This window comes from Cupressus sempervirens, chromosome 5 (genome assembly GCF_028749045.1).
Source record: "Cupressus sempervirens isolate cs-2001-9-10 chromosome 5, ASM2874904v1, whole genome shotgun sequence".
Taxonomy (NCBI): domain Eukaryota; kingdom Viridiplantae; phylum Streptophyta; class Pinopsida; order Cupressales; family Cupressaceae; genus Cupressus; species Cupressus sempervirens.
This window is the reverse complement of record NC_143122.1, coordinates 324,184,655-324,197,754: the sequence shown is the minus strand read 5'-3', so window position 1 is coordinate 324,197,754 and position 13,100 is coordinate 324,184,655. Positions and strand designations below refer to the sequence as shown.

Here is a 13,100-nt window from a genome sequence, read left to right as displayed (position 1 = left end):
AGCACCAACAAATGCAGCCCATTTACTGCTGCAGAATACTCCTTGGGGATTATTGACTGCAGAATAAACATCAGAGGATAACCCTCCATGCATGTCAAAACATCCACAGCATAATGCACTCAACAGGATGTAAAATGAATTTCATTTAAAACAAATTTTAAGTTCAACCATTGTGTGCCAGTAAATTCAAGCTTGCAGGGGAATCCTGACAAGATTTGCATTTTTCAGAGAAAAAACGTAAAATCTACATATTAACCATTGACATGCACAGCTTGTTTAGAACCCTGTACAACACCTACACACCTTCCAAAATCCAGCTGCTGTTAAACTCTACCGCTAACATAATGCAAGTCTTTATTATAATATTTTAATCTAAAAGAGATGAGTTCCTCTATCCTTTAAAACAGGGCAATTTTTAACTATTTTTTAAGAGAGCACCCCACAAAAACACTCATCCGTTTATTGAATGGTGATTGTCATGAGAATATTTCTTTGTAAAAAGAGGCATCAAATATGTCAGTTTACATCCGTCACACTTTCCATGATATAAGTAGAGTGAAGCAGAGGAGGTTAACAGGAAATGCTTTATAGTTCTATAGTGTAAGCAAGTAAAATTGAGAAACTCAAGTAAGCAAAATTAATAAATAGTTTATATAGTCTACTGAACTTGGTTAGTTACATTGGATATAATAGAAATATGATTTGACATAATTAAGAATTGGAAAGCAGTTAATATGAAACATTATAGAAAAATCTGTATATAGGATTTTGTCTTTCCATATGTTCTACAAGATAAATTCAGTCTTTCTTCATCTATGTGGATATATGTTTCACTATCTAGATGATATGTTCTTACTTTCAGTTGATCGACAAGAAGGCAGTGGTTGACCACACAGACAGTCATTGTGATCAAAAGAAGAAACTGGAAATGAATTTAGTGGTTTCTCATCTGGAATCTGCCCACACAAATGGTTGTAGCTCAAGTTCAACTGCCTCAAATTCTTCAGTTGGGCCATTTCTTCCGGAATTGTACCATTTAGTTCATTATAGGACAGATCCAAGCTTTCCAAACTCTTAAGATTTTCAATAGACATAGGAATGCTACCACCCAATTGATTCCTTGCCAAATTCAAAGATTTTAGCTTATTCATTTCCTTAAACAGACGGCCTGCATCACCGGTAATACTGTTGTTTGATAAATCAATGGACATGTAAAGATTAGGAGCGGCGGGCTCCCAGTCATTCAAGTTTATTGAAATGCCACAACCAGCCAGTCGCAAATTGGTTAGGAAACTAGAATTTGTGATCCAAGCAGGAATACTTCCAAAACTCAGGTTATTATAGGATAAATCCAGAGAATTCAAGCCAATGCTTGTCAAATTTGGGAGGGGGCCAGAAAGGCTATTCCTAGAAAGATTAAGACTGACCAGATTATACAAAGCAGGGTTTTGAGGAACCCCAGCGTTGAGCTCGTTGTTTGATAAATCAAGATGCTCCAAATAGTCCAGCTCTGAAAAGAAATCTGGTACACCACCTGTAAGCTTGTTATTTGACAAAACAACACTGTCAAACTTTGCTGACCTATCAAACTCTGGTATAACGCCTGTAAAATTATTGAACGACAGCTGAACAACTCGTAGGCTGGGCAAGGAGCCAAGAAATTGTGGCAGCACTCCAGAGAGCAAATTGTTTGACAAAATGAGATAAGTCAGGCTGGAGGACTTCGAAAATCGGGGGATATTACCAGTCAAATAGTTATATGAAAGGTCAAGATAATTCATTGTTGTTAAACTGGTAAAGGAAACAGGGATTTCTCCAGTGAAAAGATTCCGATCCAAAGAGAGCTTACTTAAACTGTTGCGAAGGAAACCTAAAGCTGAAGGAATGCTACCATTCAAAAGATTTTTACTTACCACAAACTCTGAAAGCCTAGAAAGGTTTCCGACAGATGAAGGAATGCTACCAGTGAGAAAATTTTGTGATAAATCCAATGTGCTTACGTTTTCAAGCCCTCCAATGGAATCTGGAATTGAGCCGGAGATCATGTTTCTTTTCATCTGCAAGACAGAAAGATACTTCAGGTCATCAATGCAATGAGGGATCAAGCCCCTCAGCCGGTTGCCATCCAGGTACAGAGTTCTCAAATTACGGAGGTTGCAGATGGATTTGGGTATGTGGCCGTTTATACGATTATTAGACAAGGACATGCTCTTGAGCTCCAACAATCCCCCTATTGAAGCAGGAATCAGGCCATAGATCTTATTGTTATCTATGGTAAAGTGGGTTAGGGTTTTGAGCTTCCTAATTGAGAAAGGAATTCGACCCCCTATGTTCTTCCAGCCCAAAAGAATGAATTTCTGGAGAAAGGAGAGCTTACCTATGGATTTCGATATGGTGCCCCTCATGAAAGCTGAGACATTGCCAGGGTCTGCATCGAGGGCAATGTTTATAACTCGGCCGTTACTCTCGTTGCAAAGGATGCCGTTCCATTCACAACAATTTTCTCCCACCCAAGATTGTAATGCCCCAGTTGGGTCCTCTGTAATTGCAGCCTTGAAGTCCTGCAGTGCAGCAAGATCTTGTTCTGCGCATTCTTGGGGTTCGCAGGGTTTTAAGAATGCCGCTATTACTATAAAGAACAGCGATGCTCGTGGTAGTTTACAGTTTGCCATTGTTGCAATCTAGCAGAAACAATGAGAGAACAATTCAATATTTGTATTCATCATCAGCTAGTATGATCTTCACCTGGGCATCTAATCCAGCTCAACGGCAACCCACTAAAAACTGAATCATGGTAGACTACCTGTAACGTATCTTTTTCTTCACCTCTAATTCACCCCCGTCAGCACACAGTTGGAAACTTACACATGAAGGAGCTAAGATCGCGACTTCAGCTGTTTTAAGGGACATGATGCATGTGTGTTGTGTGCGAAAGAAATTAACGGTAAACTTTTTGAATTAGGTTTGTAGGGCCGGGACTGTAACGTTCAACTGTACCTTGAATTCTTTAAAATGACTCTCCGACTCCGAGTCCATCTTACCGTTGAAAATCCTTCGCTCCGAGGCGTACAATTGGACGGTTTGATCATTTTAGTACTTTCATTTTATGTTTTAAGAAATAATTGATTGTTAAATTTTAAAAATTTATGGATTATTTAATAAATTATTTTAAATTTAAATTTTATATATATAGATAAAACATGTAATTACTATTTTAAAATATATATTATTATATGTAGTTGGAATTGATTAACTTTCAAAATAAAATTCTAATTTTTAAAAAAGTTTTTCAAAAGTAAAATATCTAAATTTGTAATAATTTAATTTAGAAGAAAAAAAAATTATTTTATTAATTTGAAATTAGAAACAAAACATAAACTAATAAAAATAAATAATATCATAGGTCATGAATTATTCTTCACTTTTTGTTCTTTTATATTTGATTTACTTCATTCTAATCGTTTTAGATCGATTTAAGGATAGCCTCAATGCATCACATATAAACCTAGCTTTGACTTTCTAACATCATTAATGATATTTTATTATGAAAAACCTCTTTCACAATTAATGGTACTTACAGGAATGAAGATGGTGTCCAAACAACAAAGGCAAGGAGGCAAACGGCAGAGGCAAGATGGCAAACAACGAAGGGGACAAGCGAGTGTTAGAGGTAGGCAGGCGAACGAAAAAGGTAGGCTAGTGAGTGACAGAGACACTACAATGAACGGTGTTGGTTTGCATGGGAGAACTATGTGTGTTCTCCTCAAGACTGGTGGCATGTTGATAGATCAAAGTTCCAAATTAAAGGTCGAGTCTATGGCAAATCAGGTAACTCCAACGTAGGCCAATTTCATAGTTGGTTTTTGAGATTCCCACCAAGTTTTAAAAACCCTAGAAGGAACACCAATTTCCCTAAAGGCCAAACTGGTTTAGATCCCCCCACCCGAAACCAATGGGGTTATTCTAAATTTTTAGCAGAACTCGAGGTAACATCAAGCATTTGAAGAAAAAGGCTTGATGCCCAAGGACTGCTAAAAAGTAAAGTCCACCAAGATAATTGTGGGGGTGAATTGGATATGCAATTAAAGAAACTCTCAATATCTTTATTAACTTTGAAACATGTAAATAATAGATGCAACAACCATAGAAAGATCATAACCATACACAATAGCACTAGATTTGTTAACTACAAAAACCCTTGATAAGAAGGAAAATCTCAGTGGGGATGGTATCCACAAAATAATGTAGTAATGTAAAAGTTTTGTGTAAGAGGATAGACCCTACTAGGAGTCAATTAAATACAATTAGTACATATGAGTCTGTATTAGGGGACTTTGAATCCTTGTTAGAAGTTGTGTCAACCCTATTAAGAATTGAAAGGAAGACCAGTGAACCCTATGTCCAAATAGCCTCTATAATATTCCTTTTGAATAATACAGTGTGAAACAAAAAGTGTCCATCCAGCAACTTGTCTTGCCAAATATTGTTTCTTTGTAATCACACCATGCATCAACAGCACCAAACTTTGTTCTAATTTTCACAACTTCACATACCAAGTTCACACAATAGATATTGCAAGATATGACTACATACCATTCAAAATGATCTCACTGATGATTACAACCAAGGAAAACATCTTTCCTTTATACCAAGTCCTAAAACAAATTATTGAGTCAACCTTAAGATTTTCTCAATTTACAAAATAATATAGGACCACCTTAAGCTATTACAATACACATTACAGTACAATGTTACACTTTAACCAAGATTACAATAAATCTACTAGCTCGCAATCTTCATAACTTTCCATGTGATGAACGACTGATCATGTTAACTTAACCAAGTCCTCTACGACATGTCTTCAACCTATGTCTTAGCTTGATCAACCAGATTCAATCTCTGTTAAGAGATAAAATCCAAACAATAATACTCGCTTTCCATAAACATTGTTTGAAAGTTGCCTCCAGTAAAGTCTACATAACTCTGTCGAACTTTCATATTTTTGTACAAGCTCTTGATTGTAACATCTAGACATACCTTAGAACATAAACCCCAAGTGCGCATAGAATAATCTTCAATCCTCGAACTACGCAAAGCTAAGATCTCTCTATTGTTCTGCTAGTCTTCATTGAATAGCTAGTATGTTGACATCAATGACGAACTTCCTCATGAATGCAACACATAAGCTTTGAATAGTGTCTCCAACAATGTTAATATACTCCCTATAGAAATACCATCATGATTTAGGAGCATCCTAGGTTACCTTGTAATCCTGCTCATCTTTGTTCATTATTTATGTTAGTGTCGAGTCCCAATGGTTGTCGAGCTGTAGTTGATGCTGAATTGTTTACATTGGTCGAGTTGTTCAATATTGGTCAAGTTTCCTAGTAGTGATCGAGTGCTTTGGTGGTCGAGTGTTCCTTTATGGGCTAAGTGAACCTAATGTTTGCTGATGCTCGGTTCCTTCTTTGAACGAGTTTGTCTGTGATTGGTCCCTAGTGTGAGCCAACTTGTAATGTCCCCATCTTTTTAGCGTCTTAGTGGAGTTCTTAGCCATTACATTCCCCGAAGGCTAGGAGGAGAAATAAGGAGAAATTGATTAAATTAATTTCTTATAAAGTCATTAAATAAATTAAAATTAAAAGGTGAGTTTATATTTAATTAATTTAATTTTATAGAAGTACAATTAATTATTGTATTGCAAGGGATAAGCTTCTAGAGAGTGCATTTTCTAGAAATACAACTAATTATTGTATTGGAAAGGGGGAAGCTTCTAGAGAATGCAATTAAATAATATTTTATTTCCTTCTAGAAGGGTGAAGGAAAAGAATAAATAGAGGTGAGAACTTCATTGTTAATCATCTTATTATTGTGAATTGCATTTGATATAAACTTGGGAGAAGAAACTAAGGTTTTTGATTTCAGTCAACCATTGGAGAACGTCAACTCTTCAATGTTGCAACTATTTGAGGTGGTGAAATATCCATTGAATTTGTTATTCAGAAGAGCTTCAATTCAGGAGTTTTGTTTGTGCTTAAATTAGAGAATACAATTATTGTTGGCTACTATAGTACGCAAGAATGATGTCGCTCTATAGTACTTATGCTTGATTCATCTCCATCCTTGGGCATCATTATTATCAGGTTCCTCTTGCAACTATTAGTAGTTAGCATTGTACTTTAGGCATATGATTTTGCTGTGATAATTCAGAATCAGATTTTGGCATTACTGTAGTCATTATTGTAAGCCCATTTGTCTTGGCAAACTCATAGCAACATAGTACATGAGAATGAATTCAATAAAGGAGATGCATGTTGCATACCATTTGTTTGACAAAATGTCCATCTAATAGCATATATGATCAACATAATAGTTGTATGTCAATTATTTGTCAAAATGTCAATTGGTTGCAGGTATGCATTCCATATCTAGTTTCCATGTATATGCATTGAAAGTACCAAAAGAATTGCACTTGCAAATTAGTTCATTGTAAGAGGCATTATAATATCATTTGTAAATTTCTTAGCATTAAAAGGTAGCATACAAGTGTTTGTCAATTAAAATTAATCAATTTAGGCGAGGGATATTACACAACTTATGTATTTAATTTGGATAATGAATTTAATCTAAGGATCTTGTCTTGGGATGTGTGTAGACCATTTTTAGGTTGACCCATCTATCATGTAATAACCTATAATCTTATGTAAGTCATTTTGGAAAGTATAAATAGGGGTGTTTAGGTTTAGGTTCCAAGGACTTAGAGAGTTTGGAGCAAATAATCCTATATAGAGGTCGTGGATCTTGTAGTTGAATCCTTGGATTGGTCATAACACATAGGGCCCGTTTGGTTCATGGATATCAACGGGAATTAGAATTGCGCATTCTAAAAAAATTGCAATCCACTGTTTGGGTCGACAAAATGAGGATTGGAATATGAGAAAATTAGAATTCGCAATCCTCATTTAGCCCCCAATTCAAGGATTCGATCTTCCTCTCAAATAGTTGGTATTGGCCAAATACCCATTTTAATTCCAATTTTGGATAAAATAAGCATTGCTAATTAATACAAAATGAATTTTTTTGAAGTCCGGCAGCCCTAAAATGCTGTGTTTTGGGCGCTCAAACTTATTTTCTGCCGGATGATATTCGTTTTCCCTCCATTTTAGCGCTGCAAAAAATTTTCTCCAACGTCTCTGCTGGCTCATGTTGCAAGGTGCTCTCCATTTCCTCTGGTTGCATGCTAGCTCACGATCGGCATTGTTGGATTCTTCTTCCCAGTTAACTTTGAACAAGGTAACTCGCCAATAATACCCTCTTCTCTCAAATGGTTTGCATACCATCTCTGTACTTCTTAGACTGAGATCTACAATATTCATGTCTGAACTTTCACATTGGTGCGTTCATCTTTGCTATGGAAATTTAATTTCATCTTTCTCCAACCAGAACATTTATTTGACCTTCTAGATCAAGCATGTTGGTTTGCATACCATCTCTGTACGTCTCAGACTGAGATCTACAATATTCATGTCTGCACTTTCACATTGGTGCGTTCATCTCTGCTATGGAAATTTAATTTCATCTTTCTCCAACCAAAACATTTATTTGACCTTCTAGATCAAGCATGTTGTAATAATGGCATTCTTGACAAGTTTGCTTCATGATTCTCCTAAAACAATTTCTAGTCATACCCCACTGGTTTGAGAAATCCTATTAAAATGGTGTACCTACACGAAATTATTCGTAATATTCCTTTAGCCATGTGTACAGTTATTATGATTCAAGTTTCCTTAAATCATAAAGTAAAATTTAACTCTAGAGTATAGATTTATATGAGTTTGGATCTTGACAATGAGATTTCCTATTAGAGTATGGAGAGTTATATTAATGATTAGGTATTACTAGTGTTTCTGATATGTGCTGATATGAATATTAGTATTCTTGCAGAGTGTTAGGGAGAAGGTTACTTACCTCTTCATCAATGTATAGTTGTGAGAAACCAGAAATGCTTGTTCATACTTTGTAATGAAGGACACATAACTCTACATACATAATCCTTGGCCATAGTTAAAAAGGGCATACAACACATACAATACCAACTAGTGATATATCTAATGTAAGGATAATTCATTGGTGCAAATTTCATTGGTAGCTCACCATTAATCTAGAGTATCCTAGCTTTATAAGTTAGACTTCATTTAATGATACTTAACCTTTTCCGACCTTTGAGTTCCATGATTAAAATTAATCTACTCATTTTTAAACATAAAATTAAAATAGGCAATTTATCAAAGGCATCTTGTTTCGGCTAAATGATCTTGAATAGACAATGGCCAAACTTGTGAGGCAGGCTAACATTGTTTCCATATTTTTAGATGAACAGGAAAGCTTTCTGCTACTGTATTGCTATTTATAACAGCAAGGGAACAATGGATTATATATGGATAACAGACCTCAAGAAGAAGCCCTGTCTCACAATCCTTAAACCAGTTTTGACCTGGAAATATATGTCACACATTTATGGGTAAAATGCTTTTCGCTTTGGGAAACTTAAAGGCAGCTTATTTTTTGTTTTACTGTTACAGCAATGCCATTTTAAAAGAGTGCTCAAACATGATGTTAATTTAATGTTCTAATAGTTAAAAAGTTAGAACATGATTTATAAATCTATTTGAATTAGCTGTTAATTATCTCTATTGAAATGTCCATTAGTTTTACTTAGTTATCAATTATATTTTGTTTGCTATTTTTATTAGCATAATTATAATATTTTACTAAACTGAAATGATTCTATATATTTCTATTTTTCATGTGTTGACATACTTCACTTTAGGGTTTTATCATGTGAAACTATGTTTTTAATCTCTTATTTTATCTCTTTTTGTTGGTGTACACTTATAATGTTGCCACTTAACCTGTTGTTGTATTTCCTTGCTGAGCATTGATCAAAGCATAATATGTAATTTTATACCTTACACTTCCTTTGGTACAAATTTACATGATTCATCTTAAAACTGCTACACTTAAGATGTTTTTGGAGCTCTATTGGCTGGCCACTAAAACTTGCCCAACAATTTGATCTTTGATTCATCTGATGGGATTTGTGGAGCTGTGATCAATTTTTGTTTGAGGGTAAAATCACATTTTTTCTGATTTTATGTCAGCATTTTTTCTTTTAGCATATGCTAGCACTCTTTACTTCATGGTGTGTTGAAATTTATAATTTGTTCTCTCTGATATATTTTCTCGAATCGGTTTTTGAGCATATCAGTAATCAACATTCATCCTACTTTCACAATGTGTCTTTTATTGCCTAGTAAATAGTCACTGTTTCTTATTTTTGTTTATCTCTATATAGGTATTTATCATCTTTTTAGATCTGCTTATGTTTCTTACTAATGAATAGACATATATTCAGAAAGTTGTTCATCATCATATTTTACCAAATCCATGGATCTAACGAAACGTGTCTCTATATTGGTTTTAGGTTACTAATGGATCTAATGAAAGATAAAAACATTTTGGGGCACATTGCTAGGAAGAGAAGAGTCATTTGTGCTCTTGTAGTTGGCTTTGCAGCCTTTGCTGCATCTATAGCAACGACTGCACAAGAAGGTAGAAGAGCAATATGTAAGTGCAAAAGAGGCGAGATTCCATTTTATAAACGTATTATCTATTCGAATGAGACTGATTGTCATGATCAAATTCGAATGAGTAAACAAGCCTTCTTTCATCTAGCTGATATTCTTAGGCAAGAAGGAAGCATCAAAAATACGATGCACTTACCACTAGAAGAACAATTGGTGATGTTTCTCCATACTCTTGGCCACAATCTGAGGAATCATAAGATTGCTCATAACTTCGATCACTCAGGGGAGACAATCAGTCGATATTTTCACAAAGTTTTGACAGCAATCTTGGCACTTCATGGAAAATATTTTTTGCCACCTAGTCCAAACACTCCTCCAGAAATTAGTGGGAAGGACCGTTTTGATCCGTACTTCAAGGTACATACCCCTTTGGTACAATTTGTTTTCCTTCACTTTATAGTTAGTTTATTCTATCCCTTTGATTATAAATTTTCCCAATGTAGGATTGTGTGGGAGCAATTGATGGAACTCATATTCCAGTCACAGTCGATGTCGACATGCAAGCTCCATATCGTGATAGAAAAGGAAATTTATCTCAAAATGTTATGGGTGTGGCTTCATTTGATTATAAGTTTCATTACGTCCTTGCTGGATGGGAAGGGTCAGCTGCAGATAGTCGTGTTCTATCTTCGGCCCTGTCAAGATCTGATCAATTGGTAGTTCCCCCTGGTATGTCTAGTATGTTTATATACTGATAAATGTGACTTTCTTAAAAATTTATATTAATAAACTTTTATTCTTATGTAGGAAAATATTATTTAGTGGATGCTGGGTATCCCAATGTACCTGGATTTCTTGCGCCTTATCGTTGCACACATTACCACCTAAAAGAGTTCTCGAGGGAAAACCCAATAAATAGCCTGCAAGAGTTGTTTAACCACCGCCACTCATCCTTGAGGAATGCAATTGAACGTACCTTTGACATTTTGAAGCAGCGCTTTCCTATTCTAAGACATGCGACGTCATATCAAATCATGACCCAAATAAAGATTGTTTTGGCATGTTGCATACTACACAACTTCATTACCATAGAAGATGGCATTCTTGAAGTTGATGTTGAAGAGGAGGATGATCGTGAGGGGATAGATGTACCAATACTTGAGACATATGGGATGACTCAGCGTGATAAAGATGATTGGGGGAAATTTAGAGACGATATAGCCAAAAGGATGTCGAATGATTATAGAACTCGATCTTAGTTGTGATTTGGCAAGATGATGTTGCAAATTATGGTCAATGATATGGAAAGATGATTCAAATGTATTGTAGTTAATGCCATATGGAAAACTTTGCTTTTGTCGAATGCTATTTCATGCCATATTTAAGAGAAAAACAAAAGACTTTTTAGAGCACTATCATTTTGCAAAGGTGGCATGATAATGAGAATACATATGTTTAAAGGATTGTTTTCTATCTGGATGACCAAAGTCTTCAGCATATATTCCTTGCTTACGTATTCACATGTATTCTATAGGTACCTTTCATGATGGTGTAATTATGATAACCTACACTCGTCTCTGTATACATTTATACATTTCTTGTACTCTCCTATTTGATGATTTGATGTCAAATGATAAATGCTTTGATTGTTAGTTTTGTATCCTAGATGTCATTATATAAGTTAACAAAATTTACATTCATTTGTTAATTTTTATCAACATTTGTTGAACAATGCTCAAAATAACCTTCATGTGTAAGGCTTTACTTGTCAAATTTCAAAATGAACTACACAGATGCACACAGCTATCAAGATCTTAAAGAGCATAATTATCTTCCCTTGCAAGACACAACATTAAGACTAGATGCTCTTCCTCTTCAATCCCACCCTGCTGTACTAGATTGAGGGAATAAGTTTACAGATGCTGCAGTTCCTCCTTTTTGCCAAGGAAATTGTAACTTGAAATTGTGGCAGGTGTTAGTAATAGATTTGCTTCTCCTCCATAGATAGCACACTTCTCAAAAAGACTGAATACTCTCCTTTCATCCCTGGTTAGATCTGGAAAAGCAATTCATCCACATGGTGAAAGTCTGAAGCTGAGATTGATTGGTGTTGGACATCCCACCAAATTTATCACTCAAAGATAGAGCTTCTCTTTAGAAAATGAGGGGGTTTCTGGTTCTTTTCCTCAAGTTCGTCCAACTTTTTATGGAATATTTCTGCTTTTAATGTATTTTTGGTGGAAACCCCAATTGGGCTTCATATCTATGTATCTATCAAAACAATGGTTTTCCAATCATTTTAATACAGTTGCCTAAATCTTTTGCTTAATCTTTCATTGCCTGATCGATCTTTTGAGCTTTCTAATCTATTTACAGGCACATAGTAGGTTTCTTAGATGCAGAAATGGATCAACTATAACATCAATTTTTCCAGATCCATATCATGTGAGAATGACTTTAACAGGGGACTTTTACAATTTATCTTGAAAGCACCAAAGTGCTATCTATTCAGAACATTGTTTTAAAATGTGACCATATTTTAATAAAACCATTTAAGCTTATGCCCAACCTTCAGTTTTGGACTGAAATTTTTGAAGGTTTTGATTATCTTATTACCTTTCAACTTTTTTTCTATTTGATACATCTTGGAGGCAGAGTTATTACTAATTTGTGACAAAAGAAATAAGTTTCATATTTAAAAGTCTATTCACTATCAACAAATGAGATCTGTGTACTAATAAAAGGAAATAGAGATCTAAACATACGTTTTGAGGAAGACATTTTCATTGAAGTCAAAGTTCTATATTCATTTTTGGAAATAATTTCTCCCTTGCCAACTATTTCCACTACCTCAGTCCAAACTGCTGCTTGCACCAACTCTATGGAATTTTCTACCAACTCTTAGTCTAGACTTTACAAACTGGCATACATTCACAGCTTGCAATCCAATTACCAACTTGGGAGCTCTAAGTTACTCAACCACTGATATGATCTTGTCTTCACATTTATGTAGTTCTTAACCAATAAGTTAATTTAACAACACGTATGCAATGTAACCTCTTCAGTATGGTTATAAATACAAAGGGGCCTATATGTAATGTTAAGGGATGTGTGTAATCAAAGAATTTGAGAGAACTCAGAAGTCTATAGAGTTCCTTTGAAATATAATCAGAGAAGATTATGTTTCTGTAGAAAACATACATTGTGAGACCATGTAATTGCATTGTGAGAGAGCACTGAGCTTACTGAGATTGCTATAGAGTTCATATTTTGTATATTATGTTCTCAATTAATAGAACTATTGTTTGTAAGTTGTAGCATATTGTTATCTACATATTGTGTTTAGCTTAGTTTATAGTTGGCTCTGTTTTATTTTAGTACCCTATTTTATTGTGATTCCCATGTTCTCTTCATTTGTAATTGGTACTATTTTTGCATATCTTACTGTGACACTTACAATCACTGTATGGGTCGAAGAGTACAATGACTATGATCGTCTATCACAATTCTTAA

At 34.9% G+C, this 13,100-nt stretch overlaps 2 protein-coding genes across 2 annotated transcripts; one reads left to right on the top strand and one right to left on the bottom strand.

The window, feature by feature from the left end:
• Positions 1-628: 628 nt before the first annotated feature.
• Positions 629-2,935, bottom strand: LOC149555974 (uncharacterized). Its single transcript, XM_089830099.1, has one exon. It carries the CDS (start codon positions 2,670-2,672, stop codon positions 834-836), a length of 1,839 nt encoding a protein of 612 aa, XP_089686225.1. The 5' UTR covers positions 2,673-2,935; the 3' UTR covers positions 629-833.
• A 6,556-nt stretch (positions 2,936-9,491) lies between these two features.
• LOC149555973 (uncharacterized) lies at positions 9,492-10,846 on the top strand. The gene is made up of 4 exons (XM_089829650.1): positions 9,492-10,004; positions 10,091-10,160; positions 10,248-10,316; positions 10,395-10,846. The coding sequence occupies exons 1-4, from the start codon at positions 9,492-9,494 to the stop codon at positions 10,844-10,846; spliced, it is 1,104 nt and encodes a 367-aa protein (XP_089685776.1).
• The last annotated feature ends 2,254 nt before the right edge of the window (positions 10,847-13,100 follow it).

Coding starts and splice junctions, on each gene's coding strand:
- LOC149555974 (XM_089830099.1), bottom strand. CDS start 2,672: ATGGCAAACTGTAAACTACCACGAGCATCGCTGTTCTTTATAGTAATA.
- LOC149555973 (XM_089829650.1), top strand. CDS start 9,492: ATGGATCTAATGAAAGATAAAAACATTTTGGGGCACATTGCTAGGAAG. Junction 10,005..10,090: donor GTTTTGATCCGTACTTCAAG/GTACATACCCCT, acceptor TTCCCAATGTAG/GATTGTGTGGGAGCAATTGA. Junction 10,161..10,247: donor CGACATGCAAGCTCCATATC/GTGATAGAAAAG, acceptor CTGGATGGGAAG/GGTCAGCTGCAGATAGTCGT.